Below are 25224 nucleotides of genomic sequence, written 5' to 3' on the forward strand. Positions count from 1 at the left end.
TAGAAAAGTGTCTCTATTATCCTCTTCTGGATGAAGGACTAAAGTTATACAGTTGCTAAAGTTGATATGCAATCTTCTATGCTGGAGGTATGCAACCTCCTGCCATACTTGTGTTACAAACAGTGACGTGCCACGCTGATAGCCTTAATGAGCAGCGCCGAGTGCTCCTAGCCATCCTATAATGAAATTTGCTCAAGGCGGAACAGACCGGAGAGGCTTGGCAGAACACTGAGGCATATGGCGGAAACAGACGTGATTTCCATGGCAGGTGGCTAGATGCTGCAGTTAGGTAAAAGGCTCAGTCACCCTGGGCAATGGCCCTGATGGAGAGTGCTACAGAAGGACTCTCCAGAAAGAAGCACACAAAAGTTGATCTTTTGATTTGAGTGCTGTTTTCTGCCAGAGAACTGGGTTTTTGATAATGTCACTGCAAACAAGCATTTATGTGACATGAATATTGTAATGCAGGTTGAATTATAACTAATCAGTTGGTTTTTTTAAAGTCTTTTATGGTGCCCAAAAAGGAAAACTATATCAAACTGAAAATTTGCAGACCACAGTGACCGGGGTTTCTCCAACTAAAGGCTAAAAATGATTAACAGTCTGAGTTGTCCCTCTTTGTCTTGTAAGTGCTACTACTACTACTACTACTACTACTACTACTACTAGTAATAGCAGTAGTAGTAGTAGTAGAAGTAGTAATAGTAGTAGTAGTGGTAGAAGAGACAAAAGTTGATCTTTTGATTTGAGTGCTGTTTTCTGCCAGAGAACTGGGTTTTTGATAATGTCACTGCAAACAAGCATTTATGTGACATGAATATTGTAATGCAGGTTGAATTATAACTAATCATTTGGTTTTTTAAGACTTCTATGGTGCCCAAAAAGGAAAACTATATCAAACTGATTATTTGCAGACCACAGTGACCAGGGTTTCACCAACTAAAGGCTAAAAATGATTAACAGTCTGAATTGTCCCTCTTTGTCTTGTAAGTGTTTTACAGAAGCATCAAAAGTACAGGACCCTTGTTAGGCAGTTTCACCAGTCTCTGGAGCTCACTTCAGAGGAACAGAAAAGGCAACCCTGTTCTTTTAATTAATTCGTAAATTTCCAGGCTTTTATTGTACTGTGATGTGGAAATGGAGTCCTTCCCTCATGAGAGACATCAGTAAAGGCAAGGGATCTCACACAAATGTGCACATTTTGTAAGATGTGTATTTTGCATATTGTATGCATGTTATCTTTTGTATATTTATTTGTTACAGCAGAAGGAATAAAATAGGATTAGGATATGTCTGTACTGAATCATTCCTTTGTCTATAAACTGCTGAAACAAGGAAATCCCATTAAGTCCTGAATCTCTTACAGGATAACATTGTATGAGCTCAAAGCAGAGAGGTAAACAGAAAACATTTATGCATAGACTGTAAAGAGGCTATATCTGAGTAACAGGGTTTTTTTCTTACATGGGTATTCTACAAATTTTGAAACCTATAACCCTCTACCTCCTGTTTAGATTTTTTTTTTTTCTAACATTGCAGATTATTAAAGTCATTTGCACACATTCTTGCTTGATTCTTGATCACACACAAGGATAATGATTTGCATGAGGGAGACAGGCCTTTGTGTATTCAGATAGAAGTTCTTTAATAGTTATATTACAAAAGCACTGAACTGAATTATTGACTTTTTGAAGAGATTCATGGACAATGATAATAATGATGCTGGTAAAATACAAAGAAGGCAGAGTACAAATGTACAAAAGAAGGATAATGAAAGCAAAAAAAACCAAAACAAAATACCAATAGGATGGCAAGTATGAAATGGAACAGCATTAAAAAAAAAAAAGTGAATAGCTGCATAATAAACTGATTTAACAAACAGTCTGTAAATATGGTGATAAGAAAAAAACAAAAAAACAAAAAAAAAACAGTGACCATGAGCACCAGCCCAGGTGGGGTCACCTTTGGACACAGTTCAATCTAGAAAGAAGCCAAAAGGAGGACCGATCGACTGTGTCTGAAATGCAATGTAGAACATGACAGTATTTGTCACTGAAAGCAAAGCATGTGTTTTACATCAAATACATTGAACTGTTTTAAGAAATCCATTATGGTAAAAGCAGAGGCGCAAGAAGGACTTTCTCAAAAATAGGAAGTACACTGATAAAACTACAAACTTGCCATTTACTTCAGCCCTGGGGACAGAACAAATTGGACTCAGTGTAGGATGAGTCACTCTGATGGATGTGAACCCCCACTGATCAATTCATAGGAGTGACAGGATTGACAGCAACCAGAGAAAAGAGCTGTAACACAGTCAATACTTCTCAGGGTATAGCTACACAGTGATGAGTGCTCTCGCCAATCACATGCATTTATTCCTGTGGCATGGCTGTTGCAGCTCCCAGCAGAATGCAAAACAGAACAACTATGCAGACGCAAGCTGCAAACCAGATCTATTTGTCACCACTTTGAAGGCTTAGGGGGCAAAACGCAGGATCATCTTTTTTCTATCCTTCTTTCTTTGCTGTTTTTGCTCCTGATGGAGGCTGATCTTTATCAAGCTCCCGTAGCCTTGACTTCTGTCACCGTAACTGGCTACATGCTCCTTCATCACTCAGGCCTGTTGACAGCAGAGTGGCAGCTGGACAACCCATTATGAAATGACCTTGGTCTAGTGTCAGCAGGGCCATAGCGTTGCTGAAACAGTTACAGCCTAAAGTGAGTAATTTTCCCCCTGTAGGTCAGCATCTTTGCTGATGGACAATCCCTCCTGCAGATAAAGGTGGGGAGGGGGCCCTGCCACTAACAATTGCTTCGGTGATAAACGGGAAAGGGGAGGATAGTAGTAGTAAGGCAAACATGAGAACAAACCTCATTGAAATCAGCAGCTTCCTTATAATTAAAGTGACGGACTGATTAAAGTAAGCAGACTGCGAAATTGAGGAATAGATTAACAATAGCATAACTGCGTCTTGCTTTCCTTACCAGGGCTGCTTTAGTAATCCATACTTTTATTTATACACTTACCAGGATGGATTTCATTAAAGCCTCAAGAGTGGTGTTTCTTTCAAAGCTTAGCTGTGAAGCAGGACCGTGGTTCTCCATGACTAATGCTGCGTTCCAGGCCGGTTTTTGAGCCCGTAAGTCACGTCTTCAAACCACGACTCACGACTTTGTAGCATTCCAAGCAAGTCACACCAAACTGCCTGAGCGCAAAGAACTGTGGTAGCGAGATGTAAGCAAACCAGCATGATGGACCATGCATTATTTTCATTTACAATCATCTCTATCACCAGAGGTGCTCGTTCCTTGCTTATTTGAGGGAAACAGGTGAGTAAAAATGGCACATTAGGCAAGAGAAGCTGTTGTACCTTTTATGTTATGTGTATATTTGTATATGCATTTGGTATTAATTTATTCTTGCACTCAATGGACTGAAAACTAGCTAATGCAACAGTAGCTGCTGATTATGCAGAACATCTGTAGGTTAATAATGTCAGAGCAATATCTTTTTTTTAATAAAAAATTTGCATAAACACCACATAAATGTGGTTTCACGGGCTACGTGACGTCAGAACTTGGAACTGGAAGTACATGGCTCTAGTACAAGTTCACAGGTTTGACTCTCATTCCAGTGCATTTTCACCAGTAAAAGGTTGGAAAAACACTAGTTACGGGTGGGCTGGAATGCAGCATTACTATACACCGTAGTCCTCATTTATGGGCAAACTTTTATGAAGTGTTTAGATGTCTTAAAATATTTTACCTGTGTGTCATCTGAACTGCAATACAGTGTTTGGCTTAGTATACAAACAACCGTGCCTCTGGTTTTTCACTGCTAAGGACACCACCGTGTGATTTTACTCAAAGCTGGGAGGTTCTTAGTGAGACATAAAAAAAGAATATATTATGTTTTGTTTTTCAAATACCCTACTGTATAGTGTTGGGATCATGAGGAGGCAATCGCAAAGAAAAAAGCACTGCATATGTTGATGTTAAATACATACAGTAGGTCCTAGGGAAATATCCTAGAATGTGTTAGTGTAGAATCACTTAGGCAGCAGCGCATGTGAAAGCAACATTTCTCCAGGATATGTTTGGGACAGTTGTTACCCAGCTGAACCAGAAAGGCAATAATTGAACAGCTGCTGTTTTTATTACCTCGTCTGTGTATACAGTATATTTAAAGTGAAAACGACCTGAAGCTAACTGCGTTTCTATTTTGGATTCCATTTTATTTGTGCTCAATTAGGAATTTGCCAACTAAACTCTTTGTAATACTACCTAAAAATAAAGTAATGAAAATGCTGGAGTAAAAGTAAAATATTGCTAATTGATTATGGACCTAGCCAAGCAAAAGTGAACATCAGGGTCAATTCATTTTTTTCTCTAAAACAATATTTCTGATTACTCAGCATGAAAGACATGTATCTCTAGTTTCTAAAACTGTTTATTTAATTTGTACCTGAATTACAACTGGATATATAAAAAAATATATGAGAATACAGTGTAAATTAAGAACAATAAAGGTTGTAAATCAATGTTTACAGCATAAATTTAGAATGTAAATAGCAATATGTGAATATGTTCAAAATATATGCCTGTGTCGAATCTTATATTACATAATAATCAACTACTATAATGATTTTGAATGTTATTTATAATAAAAACAGCAGAAATATGTGTATTAAATATAGTAATGAAACACATGTGACCAAAGACCGATAATTTGATCAGTATCTTAAAGAAATCTTTGATTATTATTATGGCGCATCACACTGAACAAACACCCCACTATGTTACTTTTTTGGATTCTCACTCTGTTACCATGAATTATGTCTTTTAAAATGAAAATAAAAATGATATCAGTTTCATTTGTGGATATAATGTACTCTCATGTATTAAGAAAAGTGTGGTATGCTAAATATTTGCGCTTTACATGAGGAACAGCACTTTTTGGCATTTTTTCCAAGGCTTGAATAACTACTGTATATTTTTCCTCACTCTGTTACTTTGTCAATGATGATCATTTCAAGCTTTTATTAAATATTTGGTTATTATTCCTTAATGGCATATTAAAGTATTTGCTTAGACCTACAATTTCAGCAATTATGGTTGCTGCTAAATTATTTTTTAAGAACAGATATGGAATGATTAGTATTGCTGCGCAGTGCTTTTTCACTTGCTTGGCCAGGCCCTTATCCACTAACAAGAGGTTAAAACAGCAAACAGCAAGTCTTTAGCTAGCAATAGAAACAGGTTTTCACCTTTATATGAGTTATATGACGTCATACATGCAACATGGTGCCGCATCTTAGCAAATGTTTTATTTGGATCATTCAGCCTTGGATTTGTTGTAATGAATACAGCAGGAGTTTCTATGTGTGTGTTTTGTAAAAAAAAAAAAAAAAAAAAAAGCAGTCCCATTTATTTTGTGCCAAAATTACAATGGAGATACATCATGGTAAAAATATAACCAAAGAATTTGTAGCCAATAAGAACAAAACCCACTCTGGTGTTGGTGACCTTGCCTAGCAGCTCAGTGAGGTGATGCTGGGATCCTGTCAAGCTTCACTGTCCTGCAGCGATTTGTTCACTGAAGCACAGTTTTAAACATGCAATAATGCTGCTCAACGTGCTGTGCTGTGTTCTTTAACCACAGGGGAGTTAACACACGTAGGCTATTGGCAACACTTTGTCGAATGCCTACGAAAATCTGACAAAACTCAAATTAAAAGGCAAAAAAAAAAAAGCTGCGCACCACCATCTGAAAGGCCCCCTAATTCCTTTTTCCTGAGAAAGATAGAGGAGAGCTGATGTGTTGAGGAGATTTGGTTTAGAATCAGGATACATTTATCTCAAGTTCACCTCACTGCACATGAAAGAACTGGTCCTGACAGACAGGCCACTTCGCCAGTGTCAGAGTATGAAAGGCATGAATGAACAATCTGATCTCATTGTGTTGACTTTGGAACTGAGCGAACAAAAGTATATGTGTGCCACAGGAAGACAGGATGTTGGGAAGTTGCTGCCACAACAACCTCACAAGAAAATTCTGTTTCTCATTATGCCTCTGAGTTTGGGAGAAAAAAAACATTTGAATTAAATTAAATTCATCACCGAATATTTAGCTGAAGAGAATTTGTTCGCACAAGGTCTAACATTACCTGCAAAAGTGTAGAAATTCCTCCACTTGTGTAGTTTAGTAATTTAATAAAAAATAAACTGACCTTTCTCGTCACCCTCTCGCCTTGTGGGAAATTAAGGTTATGGCAGTTACCCAGATGATGATTACTTTCCAAATTATATGGTTTAATTATTTTTGGCAGCTCATAAATACACCAGTTTTTCTGTCACAGCAGACAGTAGTTTTTAGTTTTACTGTGGTCTGGTTGTGCAGCTGTGTGCCCCTTGTAGAAACATTCACATTCCCAAGAGAAGATGTGTTTGAGATTTTTTTATTATATATATTATTATTACAGACAGTTGTGAACTGTGAAGGTCATTTTCTGCCTTTATGGGTGAATTGGCAGTGGAAGGATGATAGAAATTAGAGGGCAGAGATATTGGGGAAGAACTGGGGATGCACCGTAAGTCCTTGTTGAATATTTAATAGCTGTATTTATTTTAATAAGTCGGTTTGGTCGCATTTCTCCCTTGCCATCAGTGGTAATTTGGCCTTGTCATCATTTTATGTAAAAAACTGAGAAAATAATTACTTAAAACGCACGTACAGAGTACAGATGTTTTGTATGCTTGGTCCTCAGTCTTATAGTAGCACTAAATGAATTAAATTGAGCAACAAACTGCTGATAAAGGAAGTGTAATTCTCTGCTCGTGTTATAAACAGTCCATCCAAGGACATGCTGAAGCTTTGTAGCTTAATACTTAAGTTGATATATGCATTGTCTGGGCAGTGAGGGATGAGGACGGAGGATAAGGATAAGAAAGAGTCTTTGCTGATGTGTCTGGGTTTCTGCTCACTATCAAGGATTCATGCTGTGTCAGACAGAGAGTGAATCTCAGTGCTGAGAGCTGGGAAGACAAGAGCAGCCCTGCACAGAAATCATCCAGAGACATACTGGCAATGTAATTAGCACATGAATTATTTCTGTGCAATGACATGCCTCAGCGCCTTTTGACTTTGCTCTTGTCTGAGGAATGTCTTCATGTGTATGGCCCAAATTAGACATCTGCCAAATGCCAGTCCTTTATAGTCAGACTGTTTCTGCCAGTCCGGTAATCAAAAGTGGACAGTAACCTCTGCTTCTCTCTTGCAGCATGCACTCTAGGTTTGTGCTAGCAACCTTGACAAGGTTACATCTAAATTCAGCAGCTTGTTAAGGTGTGTATGACGAAGATTTATTGGAGCTAGCACATTGCAAAATGGCCTATTCAGACAGAAGGCTGCTATTAAACATTACAACACACCTGCTCATGCAGTTCATTGGTTTAGTGAGTAATCACAGAAATATAATCGTCACGTGGTTTGATAAATTGGTGCTGATGGGTTCTGATCTTACCCACAGGGATAAAAACATATTTATAGCCTTTTAACATTTAAATATGCAGTATGTGCAGTATATTTAAGTTAACTAGTAACTATACATTAATATCAAAATGCTTCTCTTTTGATGAGGATATTGATCCCCCATCTCCCCAAGGCTTACATTATTATCCTCAGGATTTACTCTGTAGAAATGGATTGGGCTTTGCAGATTAGTATTCAGCACATTACACTCCCTCTTCACTGTAATGCTGTTGTGATTCTATAATGGGGTGAGAGCAAATGAGAGCCTTGCAGCTGGAAGTGGGCTGCTTAGTATGTGTATTCATACAGTGTTTGTTTGCCTGAGTGCATGGATATTCACATGCATATTTGCCTGTCTGTGAGTGTTTGGCTTTTTTTTTTCTCCTTTCATTTTGATGTCCTGTTGGATTTAGTTGCTCTTGTTGGGTCCTGCTATTTCTGAACTTGAAGAACGGAAATGACTGTGCTACTTTCACCCTTTCTCCACTTTGCCTCGGATAAAAACAGGCTCCTGTATATCGTCGAGAGATTGACTACCTTGTCTCTTTCCAGGGCCATTAAGTCCTCAAGATGCTGCTTTTGGGTGGGAGTTATTTGTTAAATCCACTCCACAGAAATGTTCTTATTGGTAGGGGAGTGCACTACAAGATCTAGTTTAATGGCCCAGCTGCCAACTATAAATGTCTACTGGTTTTTATCTCAGACATATATTTGATCTGGAGTGTCTTCCATAGTTTTAAACAGGAAGCTTACTCCACTTTTTTTTTTCTTTCAAACCCTCTTGAGTGTTTTCAAAACAGTATCCAAAGCCTAGACATAGTCTGGCTCACAGGATGGGCTCTGTTGGAATAATCCTTCCACTGAGAACCTATTTCCATCCCTTTTACTATCTGCAAGTGACCATTTTGAAAGCCCACCCTTGATATGTGAAGGAACAACAAATGCAAATGTTCCCTCAGAATAAGTTCTCAGTTTTGTTGGTGTGTCCTGTATCGCTCAGTATGGGAGAGTGTTTTTTTAATGGATGATGACACTAGGAGATAGGTCTGGCAAAGTGAAACTAGCTTAAGCGGGGTACACACATTAGGATTTTCTAAATGTGAAGAGATTTTTATCTGTTACAGACCCCACACATGAAGATAAAAAAAAAAATTAGGCATTGAACAGTGCTTTGATAATCTAAACACAGCACACCACATATAACGATTCTGTCCCACCACCGATCTAGAATCTAGTTCTCCAAGCCAGGAATCCGATCAAACATGATCTAACAAAAACGAAGAAGTAGTAACATAGCAACAACTGGAAAACACAACACGCAACATGGAATAGGGCATAGAAGAGTAGGGAAGGATGGTGTTCTTGGGACTATTTTTGATGGAAAAATCTGGAATTTCTGACTTCCACCGAACTTTACATTTCAGGTTGGCCATGTTTGTTTTTATTTACGTTTACGTTTTATTTACTTGTTCCTCAGTCAGCTCACTTCTTGACTGGTTGCATTCTGTTCCACGTCACAATTCACTGAGTTATGATGGATTTTTGGTCATAAATATTTAACAAGTTTAATATTTAAGATTGTCGGCCCCGACCCATTTCGGAGCCGATTATCGGGACAAATTCACTCTTAACACTCCTCAGACCACAGGATAATCTTAAAACAGAAGATTTAAGACATAAAATAATCTGGTGTTTGCAGTTTTTGGTCGGGAATGGGGAAAATCGGAACAAAAACTGCCCAGTGATCTCTATGTGTGTACCCCGCTTTAGATACCCTAATTGTATCTGCACACTCATGTCAGGTTTCCATGTCTTTATGAAACATTACATTGATATGCATTCACTTCCTGGAGACCTACTCTAAACATGACATAACATGACCTAAGCCTTACATTACCCTTTAACACACCGCTAACTCCAAAACAGCTCCTAACCCTTACATTGAGTGTATGTCAATGCACAAACTATTCTCTTTTCAGCCTTTATCTAAAAAAAAACTAAATTTCTCATAAGCTGTTTACATGGAGAATGTCAATGAATATTCCACCAGTGTTCATGTTTATGTGCAGCCGTGCGTACACTGAATAAAAAACAGGTTTTTGGTGACAGATTTTCCACTGTGTGAACTCAGCCTTCATCTTTTGTTCCTTCAAACACCATCTTGGCTTATCGCTATTTGCTCATGTCCAAAAACCTGTGATATTCTCTATGATAATATTTTGTGGATTTTTGCCTGTACTCCAGCTGACTGTAAACATGGGCTGTGGGTCAGCAACATGCAGTGAAATGTGCAAATTAGATACATTTTCAGAATGCGCTACACACATGCCCAAAGAATCATAAAATTGGAATAATACTGTTATATCCCACATGCCTGAGTCTGAAAATACTCCATTTTCCAAAAGAATGCCTAAATAGGATATGTTGTTTACTTGACACCTGCCAAATTCAGAATATTTTCATATACAGAATAATAGTTGAATAATAATATGCTTATAAATTTATCCGTTTCATAATGTACACTATGACATTTTAGCCTATAAACCAGCCAAGTCTCAACAAGTAACTGTGGGAACATATTTTTGTCCCCACAATGTAATAATTACTCGACCACACACATTTACATTAATCACCTCATATTTTGTTCAGTGGATTTGACATAAACTGTGATTCATGTGAACACAGTTTTTCTGCATAATTGTGTTTTTTATGCTGTCAAACATCTTAAAAGCCGGATTCGAGGAAAAAAATGAGATGTTACTGCATAGTGGACAGTTTGAAAGAAATATAATAATTTTTTTTCTAATATGCGGAACATAACATTTATACTAATACACTACCCATAACTGCACATATCTAAAGCACTGTTTTCAGACTGAAGAAAACTGCTACCTCAGAGTTTGTGATTTGGACATTGTAGGAGTCAGAACTATTCCTTCAGTGTGTGTTTTCACTTCAGTTCTATTTTCTCCTGTATGTCTTCACACATAAAGGTGGGGTAAGCAATTCTAATCCAATACACCTGTTTGCCAAATTCAGCAAACACCTCCTCAAGGTCTGCTAGTTTGTCCATTCTGTGTGTGCGCTGAAGCAAATACAGTTATTGTTTGTTAACAGTTTCTGCAAATGGGAAAAAAAGAAAGTGGTTCCACAAAACGATATTCTAGTCAATCAGCAAAGCGTGCACAAGACGGGGGGAATAAAAGGTCAGGGGGCGGAGCCTCTGAAGGAGCATTGAAACCAGAGGTGTGTTCGTTTGGCTGTTGCATGCAAATATCAGCAGTCTGTCTCCACTTACTCCACCTACAGTGTATGAACAGCTGTACACATCATAAATGTTGCAAGGCCATTTACAGCTGTGGAAGAGGTGGTTCTGTGTTGCACTGCAAAATTTGCTTTGCTAAATTGATGTGTTATTTTTAGCTACTTTCCACCAGCGGCTGAAAGTCTGAAGTCCTGATTCAATTATTTGTTTGTTTATTGTTTTATTTTAAGTATTTATACATCAGTGTTAGGTCTTTTTAAATCTCCACGTGTTGCATATATCATACTCGGAAAATGTGTGTTGAGAATGTTGATGAAGATAGTGGCTATAAATTGCAGTATGTAGCTTTGACCTTCATTTTAGCTTTGTGCCAGAAGCTGCTGTAAACACCGTTCTGTTTCTTCGTAATGAACAGTCTAGAGAGAAAATATTTAGCTTTGCCTTCTGCTTAGCTTGCCTCCGTGATGAATTTGCAACTGAAATTTTTAAACTTTTATAAATACATTGTATAATGCACAGTGAGAAGTTAAAGGTGGCTGATCTGCAGAAAATACATCTTAATAAGTACAACCCATTTTCTTTTATATTGTTTTTACCAAGGTGCATGGTGATACTTATCATTTTCATGACCATTAGTGGTTTTGCCATTACTTGGCATCTCGCCAACTTCTAATACCCAGTACACCTGCTTATACAGAAAACTCTGGCCATTAAGAATCCACAGATATGTCTAATGAGGCGTTTTAACCATTTTCGCTGCATCTGGACGGCAAAGGAAGCTCAGATGCTACTTCTGTTGCAGGCTGTAACACACTGTTATCTGTGATGATTCTGGCAACAAAGAATCATTTGGTTTGCTGATTGCTCTGCTGAGAACATGCAGGACCAAAAATGCACTTTTCCTTCTGATATAGACTAGTCCAATTTCTCAGAATGATTACACTGCACAGGTACAGGACATATGCAAATTTAATAAATGTTTTATGAATTCAGTGTGTTGTGAATCAATTAGTGTGGAGAGAGTGTTAAAAGCAGAAAAGGGAAGCAAATTTCCTCCTTCTTTGTGCCTGAAAAATAGAGGCTTTACTTGTGAGGTATGGTTCAATTTCTTTCTAGACATGGTTCAGGATACAGCATGACAGAAATCCAATGAGGATTTAAGCTGTTGTGATGGCAGAGAACATTGCTACTCCTTATACAATCTTGATATCCATGAATTTGTAGAGTTCCATAATTTCCTCTAAATCTGATGTAAGTTCTAAGATACTTAAAAAAAAAACAGAACAAAAAAAAACAAAACGAAAACAACAAGCTAATAAGCCTTAAATAAAAATGATAACACTGGCAGTAAAGTAAGTAAAAATGAAAAAGAAAAAAAAAAAAAAAAAAAGCAAGTAAAAAGCCCCCAGATTAAAAGTTGTGAAACTTTACCAAATGTGAGTCACTAATAAACACAATTGTAGGTAAAAATCCTGGTTGGTTGTATTTTCAAGGATACAAGGTCAAAATGTGAAATTCTGAGGATTAATGAGAGACCGGGTATTAATCAAATGGAATGTTTGTCTCAGAGCTACCAGATCTACTTCAATACACTGTCTGCACATTACAATACACTCACCTCTTGTTCTTTTTCTACTAGGAGATTTAAAAATCTGTTGTATAAATGTACATAAACAAATATATGTGTAATAACACTTTATCATACACATTGAAAACATTAGCTAACCAGCACTGTTATTTATTTTACAGTTCATCTTATTAAAGTGGAAGATTTTGCACATTTAATTAGCCAGATAATTTCTAGGAAAAAAAAAAATTAAAAAGTAGACCAGTGTAATCAAATATTGAGCAGGTTTTGCAATTTTTTATTTTTTATTTTATTTTATTTTTTTTTTTTAATGTTTACATTGTTTTGGCAGTCAGATTATGCAACCCCAATTCAAGAAAACTGGGGACAGTGTAAAATGAAAATTAAAACTATGTAATGATTTGCATAGGTTTTGTTTTCATCAAAATTAAATTGTATGCTTTCTCATTTTAAACATTTGATAATGTTTTCTGGGTGTGAGACGCAACACGCATCATTTCAACCCATTCATACGCTCACATGCCACACCTTGTATTTCTCACACAGAGAAATTACCAGGATTTTACCTGGTTTTTTTATAAGCGTGGAACATGTAGGAATTAAGTGGGTTTCCTGTAGAGTTCAGAAGGAGCCTGCTACGCACCAGCTAATCAAATAAAAAGAGTATAGCTACCGAACAGCCAATCAAAAAACAGTATTGCTGTATCTGGGTAAGGTTTAGATATTCCTGCTACAACAACGTTACAGAAGAGGACAGCTGTCACACTGATCTCCCTGAAGTACAATAAACAATACTAACATGATCTCTCTCTCACACACACACACGCACACACACCTGCAGTAAGAAATGCAGAAGTAAATACATTTTTTATTTGTGTGATTTTATGTCATTTATCAGATCAAACCCCCGTCCCCTTACCCTGCCAAAATCTCACTCTGCACTCAGTTCAAAACTTGCGAGCCCTGTTTCTGTATTCTACTGTGAATAATGTATGAGTTTATTAGATGCAAAATCATTGCATTCTGCTTTTATTCACATTTTGCACAGCATTATCTTCTTTGTAACTTGGGTTGTTGTTACAAGTCATGGCCACTAGGGGCAGTAACTCTTCAAATTTACCTATGCACAGTCTTAAGCTGGATGTATTTCAGAATGGATCATAAATTATCAGTTGATGCTGAAGTTTGCTGAAACAAAAAAAAAAGTATCTACCCTCATCGTGCCTGTAATGCTTTACATATCAGTGGGTAAATTCTGTATTTCTAAGATGTGTTTTCATGTTTATGTGTGTGATGTGTTGACAAATGCAAACTTTAGCACACATATATTTTGGGATAGTTATTAGCATGACAGCTCGCCTATATATGTTATTTTCACAGGTTGAATTTTAGTAATGAAAGCACATCCTCATTAATATTTTACTGCAATGCTGTCAATTTAGAGTAAAATGTAATATACTGCTTGCATTTATACCGTGACAAAGAAACCCTATTATTTCTGTTGAGTGTAAAAAGCTTCAGAGAACCTCTCAGTAGAATTAGGAAACAAAATAATTGTGTGCATTTGTTATTTAAAGATGCAGTATCATATCATGCACAAATAGCTACACACTTTGAATGAAGTGCTTGACTAATTGACGCCCGCTTCCAGCCTTAATGACAAATGAATGGTGAAGCCAATTATGAGTAAATTTACTATGGACGATGTGGTTCTGCAGACAGACACCAGGGGAGGGGACTCTCTCTGAGCACAGCAAGACATCCTTCATACTGTGAATATAAATGACACTGTACGTTAAGCCTGCACAGTATGGTGTCTGACAGAACTTAGTATGTGTAAGCTCACACACATCCACACACACTGACTCCTTCAGTTAAACGCCCGGATACATTTAACTGGGCTTATTGAGGCTTTCTCTCCCATTACTGCTCCACTGTCAACACAATCAGCTGCAAAAAAAAAAAAAAAAATCCCAGCAGTCTTCTCACAGATTACATTTTTACTGTAGACACAGAAAAACAACAGGAAGTGATGTATAACAATCAATTAATTGGGAAGGCCATGTAAACAGAGACTAGTTTGGGACTTTTTTTTAAGTCTTTTGAATGATGTGATAATCATGTCATAAAATATGTTTTCAAAGAATGTAGCACTTCACAAACCCTTCTCTCTGTCATAACGTAAGAGGCTTAGGCTGGCTTCATGACGCTTCCTATCATTTTAATAGGCTGCCAGACACTAACTTCTGTATCATTTTAATAGGCTGCCAGTCAAACAGGGAAAAACACAGTGAATGGGAACAGAGTAGAATCCAGTGTCAGTCACCGAGCCTCGCAACAGATGAAAAGCAACTTTTGTCTCCACATTGCATGGCTTTAGCATCCAGTTTTATTTATGGCACATCCAGTCCTTAAAAATCTACAGGTGCTACTTTGGAAGTGTGTCTGACTTTTTTTTTTTTTTTTTTTTTTTTTAAGAAGTGTGAACTTCCTCTGAACCTCTGAAAACTAAGTGTGGCACAACAAGCCCCCTTTTTTTTTTACTCCAGCTTGTTACTGTGAGCTGTAGAAGGGTATTTCTAGTGGTGCAAGGAAGGTGAGATTTCTGACAGGGAAAACGTCATGTCGAGTTTCATGCTTTTGTCAGTGATAATGCTTGAGACTGTCACGAATGAGACAGCACCACAGGTGATGGGCAACATAATTACTGTTTTAGCAATGCATATAATAACCCTTAGTCCATTCCATTAAAATAGCCATAGGTGTCATACTGCTTCTCCCTTATGTGCTGTTGGGGGGTATTTCTGTCTGTGGATTTACACTGCAGTATACACAGTGGTGTAGTGGGCCCTGGAGAAGTGGGTATACTCTCAATTTTTGGATTTTTTTTTTTTTTTTAAGTAGTCCAGAAATAAGCACCATGTTTTAGAAACTATGACATGTCAGACTACTCTATTTAGTTTACCCAAAAATCCATCAGTAGTATTTGCCCACTATTATAAAATTATCATGACTTGATCAGGAGCAGTTTGTAGGTATTACTGGTCACACAAGCAGCTGCATGAATGTAAATGTATTCAACATGAGGCAAACACAGGATGACTTTACCCTTTCATAATGTTAGCCTACTCACACAGTTTAACTATTGGCGACAAAATCTCTTCTCCTTCAAATGTGCAGGCATATGGCCGCCTAAACCACCTTAAAACTTACCTCAGAATTATGTATTCCATAAAAGTAGGTTCTCTCAATACGTGCCACTCACTTGAAAGACGTTTATTCTGCTTTTCTCATTCGCATTTCCTATAATTGCGCATCTTTCAATGAGATGTGCAGTGGCCTGTCAATCAACTGGGGTGGCACTGGCACCTGAGGTGTCCAATCACGTTCCAGAGGTGGCCGGCGCTAGTTAGCAATATTTTCCTTGGCATGACCCACCCTACTCTGCCTCTGATTGGCTCATCACTCCTCATGCCTAAAGTTAACCGATCTAATCAGTGAAGGCACCAAGTACTAGCCAATTAGAGGCAGAGTAGGGCGGGTCATGGCTTCACTATCCTAGGAGAAAAAATGGGCAGTTTGGCTCAGATACTACTGAATGGTGGGTATACGCAATGCTGACTGAAAAATAAGTAGGTATATGCCATATACTGTCATATACCCTGAACTACACCTCTGAGTGTACAGTATTGAAAGGTGGAGTATGTACAGTTTGTAGATGTATAAGCAATTCAAATGGAATGGACAAATAACAGTATATTTATGGCATTTTCCACCATCCTGGTTTGTTCAGGAGTCTTTGACAGTTTATTACTTACTGTATGGCATTAGGTCAAAAATGTAAGAGACGCGAATAATGGCAATTACAATTAAGGTTTCCCTTGACACTCATTTCATCAGTATTTTTTCTCATACGCTGCCAACTCTGTTTCAGACTGTTGTGTCATGATTTGATGTTGACAGGCAGTGTCCTCCCCTGGGTGCAAGCTAATTTAAAAAGCAGCCATAGAGTAGCAGATGCCAGATTAGTGTCAGAAGCAGAGTGACTGATGAAGAGCCTCCTCTTCGTTCGGTCACATGCTGGCACTGTTGAACATATGATGTGCTCCTACTTGCAGCCCCTTGGTGCTTCATAATAAATCAGATGATTAGGTTCTACCGACTCAGCTTCTATTAACTGAGGGTTAAATGATACTACAGTGACATATATGCTGTGTCTTTTATTTTTGCGATGGAATAGGCTATACTGTACATGGCCATTTGTTGTACTCGTTTTCAGTCCTGAGCTTCTTTGAGTTTTTATGACACTAATTTAATTTGAGTGGTGAGTAATTATATTACATCCATCAGTATGGGTAGTTTGTGCTGTACCACAGCCACAAATGTAATGTGACCATGGAGAATGAGCTTCTTGAAAGGCACTAGCAGTTAAAGGCTATTGATTAGTTAACAGTCAAAATTGCAGTGACGTAGTGCAGTGACATATCCAAATGGCTGGAGCTGCAGTTTTTTTTTTTGTTTTTTTTTGTTTTTTTTCAGAACGGTAAAATGTAAACATACTATCATACATGAAGCATCATAACACTCCACAGATACCACAGAAGACCCTCAAATCATATTATCAGAATATTGGTAGCAAAAATCACACCATAACAGCCACTGTATCTTTGTGGATGAAAATTAAAAGGAGAAAAAAAAAAAAATCAGCTCACATCACAATTTTAATACCCGTGACAACAATTGCAGTGTGATTTTTAATTTGTCAGGCATTATTAAATTTGCACGAAGTGTATTCTTCTGCTTTTACAACTATGTATATGAATCCTGGTGTAAACTAGGTTTTGGAAGAAGCAGCAATATTCTCATTTCATTCAGAAAAAAAGGTGCATGAATACCCGGAACAACAGTGTGCCAAGTTTGTACCTGTGTCTATTTAGGGCCTTTCCCTTGGAGCTATACTTTCACACTGCTTATGTCTTTTTCTGTCCTCTGTTCTCTTAAAAAAAAAAAAAAAAAAGTAAGGGGAAAAAAGACTAAAGTAGCTGGCTGTTATCTATGTTCCCATTCAGTGTCATGACTCAAGGGCATTAAGGTGCCAGTAGCTGGCTGTAGATTGATTGACTGTAGACTGTGGGATGGCCCAAAGAGACGTCTGCGACACGCCCAAGCCCAGGAGAACACAATGACAAACCAATAGTGCTTCTTCAAGATCAAGCTGCTTGCATTACAGGGAAATTACACATTTGAAAGAAAATTTACACAGAATGTAAAATATTCATGCTCTGGTTGCATATCACACTTTAATGACATAAATTCAGCTGGACGTCATTAGAGGGAGTTATGTTGTCAAAATGTCACATTTCACTTTCAAGATGTACTTACCTCAGGAGGGTGAGGTGTGTTTGACATTGTAGTCACATTAAGTCAGGTATTTTACAAGATCCGGCTTTAGAATATGACAAGCATGCAGAACTATGCACCCTAATATAAACCAGTCTGACTGATTCTATATAATGCATGCTGTGTCTGTTGTGGGAAAGGGGCACATACTGCCTATTACTGTCACCAAAATGAGTGGAACTAGTCAAATAGTTTGCATTTTGCACACCATTAGAGCTTAAAAATTTAGTGTTAAACAGCCTTAAATTCAAATGCATTGCCTTCAGCCCCCTGGAGGTCAGAAAGTACCTGATGCAACGCAGGGTTTTTAGGCTAAAAACTGAAAAACAAAACCTATGAAAATACTACTAGAACAGTCTGACAGTGCATACTTTTACCAAGGTCCCACAGTCTCCTAAATCCATAAAATCCATATGTCTGTCTGGGTTTCTAGATTTGCTCCAAAATATATTAGGTTCACACAAAATAACCAGAAAATCAAAAACACAAACCCTTTACCTTCCCATCTTTCTAGATTGTGTCTGTTTTTAGGCTGCCTTTTAACATCTGGCCTGGGACAACAGATGAATACTAGCCCTGTTGACTAACTCTGGCTCATGTGTCTGTTGATTAATGAGCACTGTCCCTATAAAACAAAAGCAATAAATACAAACAGTAAATATTGTCCAAGAGGATTAAGTTAGATTGTTTCAAATGTGGATAGAAGAAGAACAGCTTTTCAAATGTAGAAATAAAGCTGAAAGGAACCAAATGTATGATTTTGAGCTACCAATAGTAATAAGGATGCAACGGCACAGGTTATCCACGGTTTGATACGTATTGCGGTACTTGAGTTACGGTTTGGTACGGTTTGGTACGGTTCGGACGCAGAGCCCGTCTTGAGCCTGGCTGTGCACTGAAACATAACTGGGAACTGATGAGAGCCTTAAGGCTCATTTATGTTCCTTTATGTATGTAAATAGATATGTCCTTTTCTAGCTTTGTCATGCGTCACTGCCTTCATACTTCCAGGCGCCATGTACATTGGAATGGGTGTTTCTCAATCAATCCATACTGGCTGAATACCACGAAGAAGAGTAGAGTTTTTTGAGAAGAACAAAAAATTCAATAACAAACATGGTGACGACAGAGTAGGTCTTACCAATGTGGATACTAATGTAAATATTGAGAAGAGTAGTTGGAAGTAGACAGGCTGTACTCCACATCCAGCTCGGGCTGGGGTCTGCCACATCCGGCTCTGCCACATAATACTCTAGCCTGGCTCCACGTACGGCTCCAGCCAATGACAGTAGTATTCTTTAAGTCAGTCATCTTGCAAAGCTTTAATACAAACACGAGTTATCCGGAAATATCATTTGAACAAATGATTCGTGCCACGGTACATGCTCGTACCGAACCGCGAGGGGTGTACAACGGTACTGTTGTACCCCTAGTAATAATCCTCTGGAATATCCCCTTGTGGGACTAATTAAGGTTTATCTTATCTTATCTTATCTTATCTTATCTTATCTTATCTTATTAGTAGTGGCTAGATGGAAGCTCCAGTGTGGAGTTCCTTTGACACTTGGCTTGACAGCATAAGTCATAAATAAAATTACTCTTATGTCTTTAATAGAGATAGACTGACTGATGGGTGAATGGCAATGATCATTTCAGTTGAGAATGAATCTGCTCAACTGGAATAATTGACTTTAATGGAAAACGTATTTCATCTTTAGTTTAATATTCACCTCCAGATTGATTAATTATTTTGAGTGTGATATTTGGTGATACGCAATGATTTTTCTTTTTATTAATTTAGGTATTTGCTAGTTTGACTTCAGTTCAACAATCCATTTCTAACAAAAGAAAGATAATTCATTTTGATGTATTAATAGGCTGTGAACCCTTTCTTGCTCTAAACTGTAGTTAGAGTTTTAAATCAGGCTTTAAAAATCCTATCAGTCGACCTCTAGTCTTTAATATACCTGCTAGTGAGCCATGAACAGTTGCACACATTTATTGTTCTAGATTAGCCGAGGTACAACCTTCCATGTAACTGATGGTAACCAGTAGAAGATTTACTGCTTGTTTGTGAAGCTGAATGCAGACTGATGCTCAAATTGTTCTGCCTCATTTAGACCTACATATGTTTAAATCAGAGCGTGCACCTGACCGCCAGTGTTTGAATGTAAATACGATTCTCCCAGGAGTTGTTTGCCTCCAGTCCTGTTACTGCCTCTGGGCTGAGTCCCAAATGTTGTAAATTTCACACATTTTCTTCCCTACCGGTTCAGGGAGTAAACTGTGGAGAGTGAGCATGGGGTGTGTGGGAAGAGAGATGAGAATGACCCCAGCTATGGGCTCTATTTGTTATGTGGTCACAGAGCTTGTGGAGTAGGGAAGGCTGGACTTAGTGAAGAGGGTAGAGGTCTCTCATTTTCACTGATAGGGGCTTAGACATTGAGGGAATGACCAAAGAGTGATGGGATCCAGTCAACTTCAATTACGGCCCCTCTGAGTTTTCCCAGAGGTGTAGTATAGTGCCTTTAAGGGGGAATCAATGATGTGACAAATTGTTGTAGACAGCAACCCCTTTTATTTTTTACATTGTTGCATCTATCCCTGGAAACTGCTCTAAATGTGGATGTCTGTGTGTATTCACGCATTTGTCTGGCAAAAAAAAAAAAATATATAAATGTACAGATTTCTTTTTTTAGGTTAATTGAATACTTTAGTCCATTTGTGTTTTGGTGGTTTATTTTCTGCTGGTAGCTTTAATAGCTTCTTATCTGTCTAAACCAGTTTTTAAATGCTTTCTAATGGTTGTTCACATGCATCTTCCGCTGACGCATGGAGCAGGTTTGTTTTTATCTTGCAATACAAAACACTTGTTAATATTTTTCTCAAGGTTATTTTTTCAATGTCACGGCCTTGTCATTTCTGTGAATCTCTCCAGGCTGACTAGTGCTGATGTGTACTGAGAGACATATGTAGCTGAATTTACAGAGGCCTTTTTCAAGATGAGGAAAAAGTCTATGAATCTGTGGCAGGAATATGTTCTGTTTGAAGGTCTAGTTGTTGCTCAGGAAACTGGATACGTATATGTGTCTGTGTTAGCGGTGCAGGAGAATAATACCATACAACAAAACAAACACATACCATCGCATTAATTAACATTATACTTCCACATGTATTGATTTGTAGAAGTTTAAAGTAGTGGTATTGGAATTCAACAAGTAATTCAACCTCTGCGGTCTGTAGTATCCGTGTGAAGGTAAAAAGATAGCTCATTTGATATCTATATTGTCTATGTGGTTTGTGGATGGTAAATATATATATATATATATATATATATATATATATATATATATATATATATATATATATATATATATATATATATATTTTTTTTTTTTTTTTTTTTTTTTTTTTTTTTTTTTTTTTTTTGCCAATGCTCAGTGGTCATATTTTTGAGCTGTAATTATGTGTGTATGGCAGCAAACTAGAGACTTGGATCTGTAAATCAATAATTTACAATGTGCACCTATACATGGTATGATTTTTTTGGCTCTTACTTATTGCATTGAAAGTGTTTTAGTGTGTGCAGGGTACAATTTGTTGGGGGGAGGGGGATCAACCTCCCCTCTGGTTTTTACATCCCTACTTCTGCTCAATTAATTTCATCCTCGGGGGGGGGGACAAACCAATGTAAATAACAGGCAGGTTGTGACAGTTTTCTTCCACCTATATCCTACATTACTGGCACTAACGTTCACCTGAACTGAACTGTCGGCAGTCTCAGAATTCGCAAATGTCCTCATGCACTGGGGCGCTGTAAAGGGGGGCGTTACGTCACAAATTAATGGGGCCCAGCATTTGTGGGGGGCCCATAGAGCATTGGAGTGGGTCCAGTAGATACAGGTTAAAAGCTGTGAAAATTTTGCATGAGATCTGCTGAATAATAGAGGCATAGAACCTGGGAGTTGGACATTGAAAGTATGTAAAGTTTCACTTTCGTTTCATGCCAACCTTAGTTATGTTAGTTACGGACCGAGACCCCATGTATATATACAGCCCCCCCACCCCACTCCGTTTTTTTTAACAAATCGCACCCTGAGTGTGGTACATATATAATGAGTGGGTGTAAATATGGTGTTGCTTCTTGACAGCTGATGTAAGATGGTCTATTATTATAATGTCTTGTAACTGGTGTAAATCATCTATAGTGTTCTTCGTTAGCAGCCAATATAACAGTTTGTCAGTACTAGGGTTGCTGTGTTCAGTATTTTTTGTATGTGAAACCTTTCAAAGAGTTGAAAATCATCACCTTTTATACACGGTAATTCTCTAAAGTCTATAAACACTCATATTGCACTGGCATTAATACTGAATGGGCTGCATATAATGGGTAAGATACACTCTGTGCACCTGTGTTCTCATGGTAGAGGTAGGTAAAAGCTTATTTATAGTTTGAGTGTTTATCTTCCATCACATTTCACACACTTTATACCTCCTTTCGTTTTTTTTTTCACACTATTAATTCAACGATTTTAAGACTTTTTTTTTTTTTCTGACAGCTTCACAACAAGCACCCAAGAGGCCATAAAATTAATGCAACACATTTCTCTGTCTTTGTCTCTGCAGGAAAAGAAGAGTATGTCGCAACCTTCAAAGGATCTGAGTTCTTCTGCTACGACTTGTCCTTGAACCCGATTCAAAGCAGCAGTGATGAAATCACATTGTCATTCAAAACCCTGCAGAGGAATGGACTGATGCTGCACACGGGCAAATCAGCTGATTACGTCAACCTGGCACTGAAAAATGGGGCTGTCTCACTCGTCATTAATTTGGGGTCTGGAGCCTTTGAAGCTCTGGTGGAGCCAGTCAATGGGAAATTTAATGACAATGATTGGCATGATGTCAAAGTAACAAGGAATCTACGTCAGGTAACAGTACAGAGGGTGATGCAGAGACTTAGTAAATGAATCAAAACAAATGCACTTAAATCATTACCATCATACAATATATGATTTTTCCAGACATTTGTAATTAGATTGCTAAATTGAATCAGTGGTTTATGGTGGAGATAAAACAGAACCACAACTGAGCAGGGACATCTAGATGTGACTCAAGACTTATATTCAATTACATATTGAGCGGAAAAAGAAAAGCATTATTTTAAACGAGATATTTAGGCATGCTCACTTATCTGATAAAAAATACTTAGTATGACATTTGTTTTGGAGTACCATAGTTTCTCTTTCTTATAACCTGCATAGATGTAAAAGGCACCACTCTTTTCAGTGTTTTTATCTTTTAGTGAAACTAAACTGGATTGGAAATTTGAGTTCAGCAGGAAGAATGTGTATCGACTATATACAGTCGCGGAAAAAAATATTAGACCACCCCTTGTTTTCTTCAATTTCTTGTTCATTTTAATGCCTGGTACAACTAAAGGTACATTTGTTTGGACCAGTGGTGGCTGCTCGTCTTTCAGAGAGGAGAAGCTCATTGTCGGTTTACATAAAAAAAAATGTCAAGTTATTTAAACATAAATTTGGCCTTCTGTTCCTTTTTAAGAAAATGGTCAGTGACCTTATCGTACCACGTAAACAAGATTACGTTGAAATTATGTTAAATTGAAACAAGGAAGCGCAATGAGTGTGTTTTATTTACAGTGCAAGAAATGAACAAGTAATTTCGTAGTGGTTTCTCTCTTGATTTCACAGCAGAATGCGCGACGGTATTAAACTGAACTCTGTCAAGTGAAGGAGTAGATCTTAAAATAGCTGTCAATCAAACAGGATTCAGCCTTTCGACTGATCCTCCAATCAGCACGTGGAAGCCCGGCATCCAGCCCGGCCGAGGTCCGCCCACAGCACCACTCACCCCCAGAGACACCGAGCGTCCGGGGGCGGGACAACATCGTGGCATTTATCCAATCACCGTCCAGTTTTGAGGCAATGAAAAAAACTGTTCCACTCAGTCCCATGGAAGTGCATGGACACCGAGCGTCTACGGGCAAATGCACTGACCATAGATCATATGAGAAAACAGCGCAACGGGAATGGATGAGAAGTGAACAACATTGCGTCCGTTGGTTTGTGATAAAGCTGATTCTAAACGTACTCGTCTGTGAGATCAATGTGTTCTAACACATTTGTAGTGAATGAAATGTCAACACAACCGTACATATTTAACCATTTAATTTTCATAATTTTAGGGGAAGCCGGGCATCCCTTGCAGTCTATGAGAAATCGCCACTGGTTTGGACAAATATAATGCTAACAACAAAAATAGCTCCTAAGAGTTTAATTGAAGAGCTGATATCTAGCTATTTTCCATGTTTTCTTGATAATAACCAAAACTACTTAAGTCTGTTTTAGTCACATGATACACACAAGAGTTAGTATTTAGTTGCATAACCATTGTTTTTGATGACTGTTGATGGTCTAATATTTTTTTTCTTGACTGTAGAATTGAACTTGGTGCATTTGCTGCAACAGAAATGTGTCATCTCAGGCCACATTTTGATTTTACTTATTCAGTGCTGTTGTAGGTTTTACCATATCCATTACTGAGGTTTTGATATTTACAGCTGATGCCATGAATTAAAACACATCACATGAGTGTGTAATAGTTGAGAAGGAGACTCTTAATTCATTAGAAATTCCTATCAGGCCACTTATGTTGTTTAACTGGCTATCATCCTTTTAAAACTTCCAACTGTTGGTGCCAATATCTTATGGCAACTCTGCTCATTAATAAGAGACTGGACGGAGCGTCAGCCATGTTTGTTCTTGGCTGAGTGTGAGAACAGCAGAGGAATCATACTGAAGGGAGTGTTTCTTTAGCCAAAGTGTTTGTGTGAATACATCCGCTTGAAATGGAAAGAGTGAACTACAGAGGTCAGGGAGTGTTATGTTGCCTTGTAAACATATCAAGTACTACAGGTACACAAACTGTTTCTGCTGTGATTCATGTAGAAAGCCAACAAGAACTGACACGGGCAGTCTGAATGCTGCCATTATTCTTGATAGTAGAATGACATCGTGTGACCTGTAACCCTGTAACCTACTGAATCAATGATGCAGCTTTTCCACTCATGGTATCTGCTCAGCTCGGCTCGATTTGGCATAGTCTTCTTTGTGTTTCCATTACCTGAGGGGAGGTACCAGAGGTTTGAGGTCCTATTTTTAGTACCAGCTTTGTTTCAGTTACAAATGAGATAAAGCAGTTGTAAACACGCTGTAAAATCAGTCAAGCAGACTCTGATACATAGATTTGAAGCTGATTTGTCTAAACAACGTTATTCTCAATTGAAAACCTTAGACCTGTGTTTAGTGATCTAACATGAATTGCCCGTAGCATATACACTGCCTGGACAAACAAATAAGATTTTGTTGGACTGGCTTTAGTTTTGAAATATTGTTTATTCCACACAATACTTATGCA

At 37.9% G+C, this 25224-nt stretch overlaps 1 protein-coding gene across 43 annotated transcripts in view; it reads left to right on the plus strand.

Annotated features, from left to right (window-relative positions):
* LOC115434544 (neurexin-1a) overlaps positions 1 to 25224 on the plus strand; it is a 283978-nt gene that overhangs the window by 94849 nt on the left and 163905 nt on the right. For all 43 annotated transcript variants that reach the window (XM_030156529.1, XM_030156535.1, XM_030156541.1 and 40 more), the window contains one exon: positions 22414 to 22715. In XM_030156529.1, the coding sequence (XP_030012389.1) occupies positions 22414 to 22715 (302 nt within the window). The remainder of the gene's footprint in view (positions 1 to 22413; positions 22716 to 25224) is intronic.

This window comes from Sphaeramia orbicularis, chromosome 15 (genome assembly GCF_902148855.1).
Source record: "Sphaeramia orbicularis chromosome 15, fSphaOr1.1, whole genome shotgun sequence".
NCBI lineage: Eukaryota > Metazoa > Chordata > Actinopteri > Kurtiformes > Apogonidae > Sphaeramia > Sphaeramia orbicularis.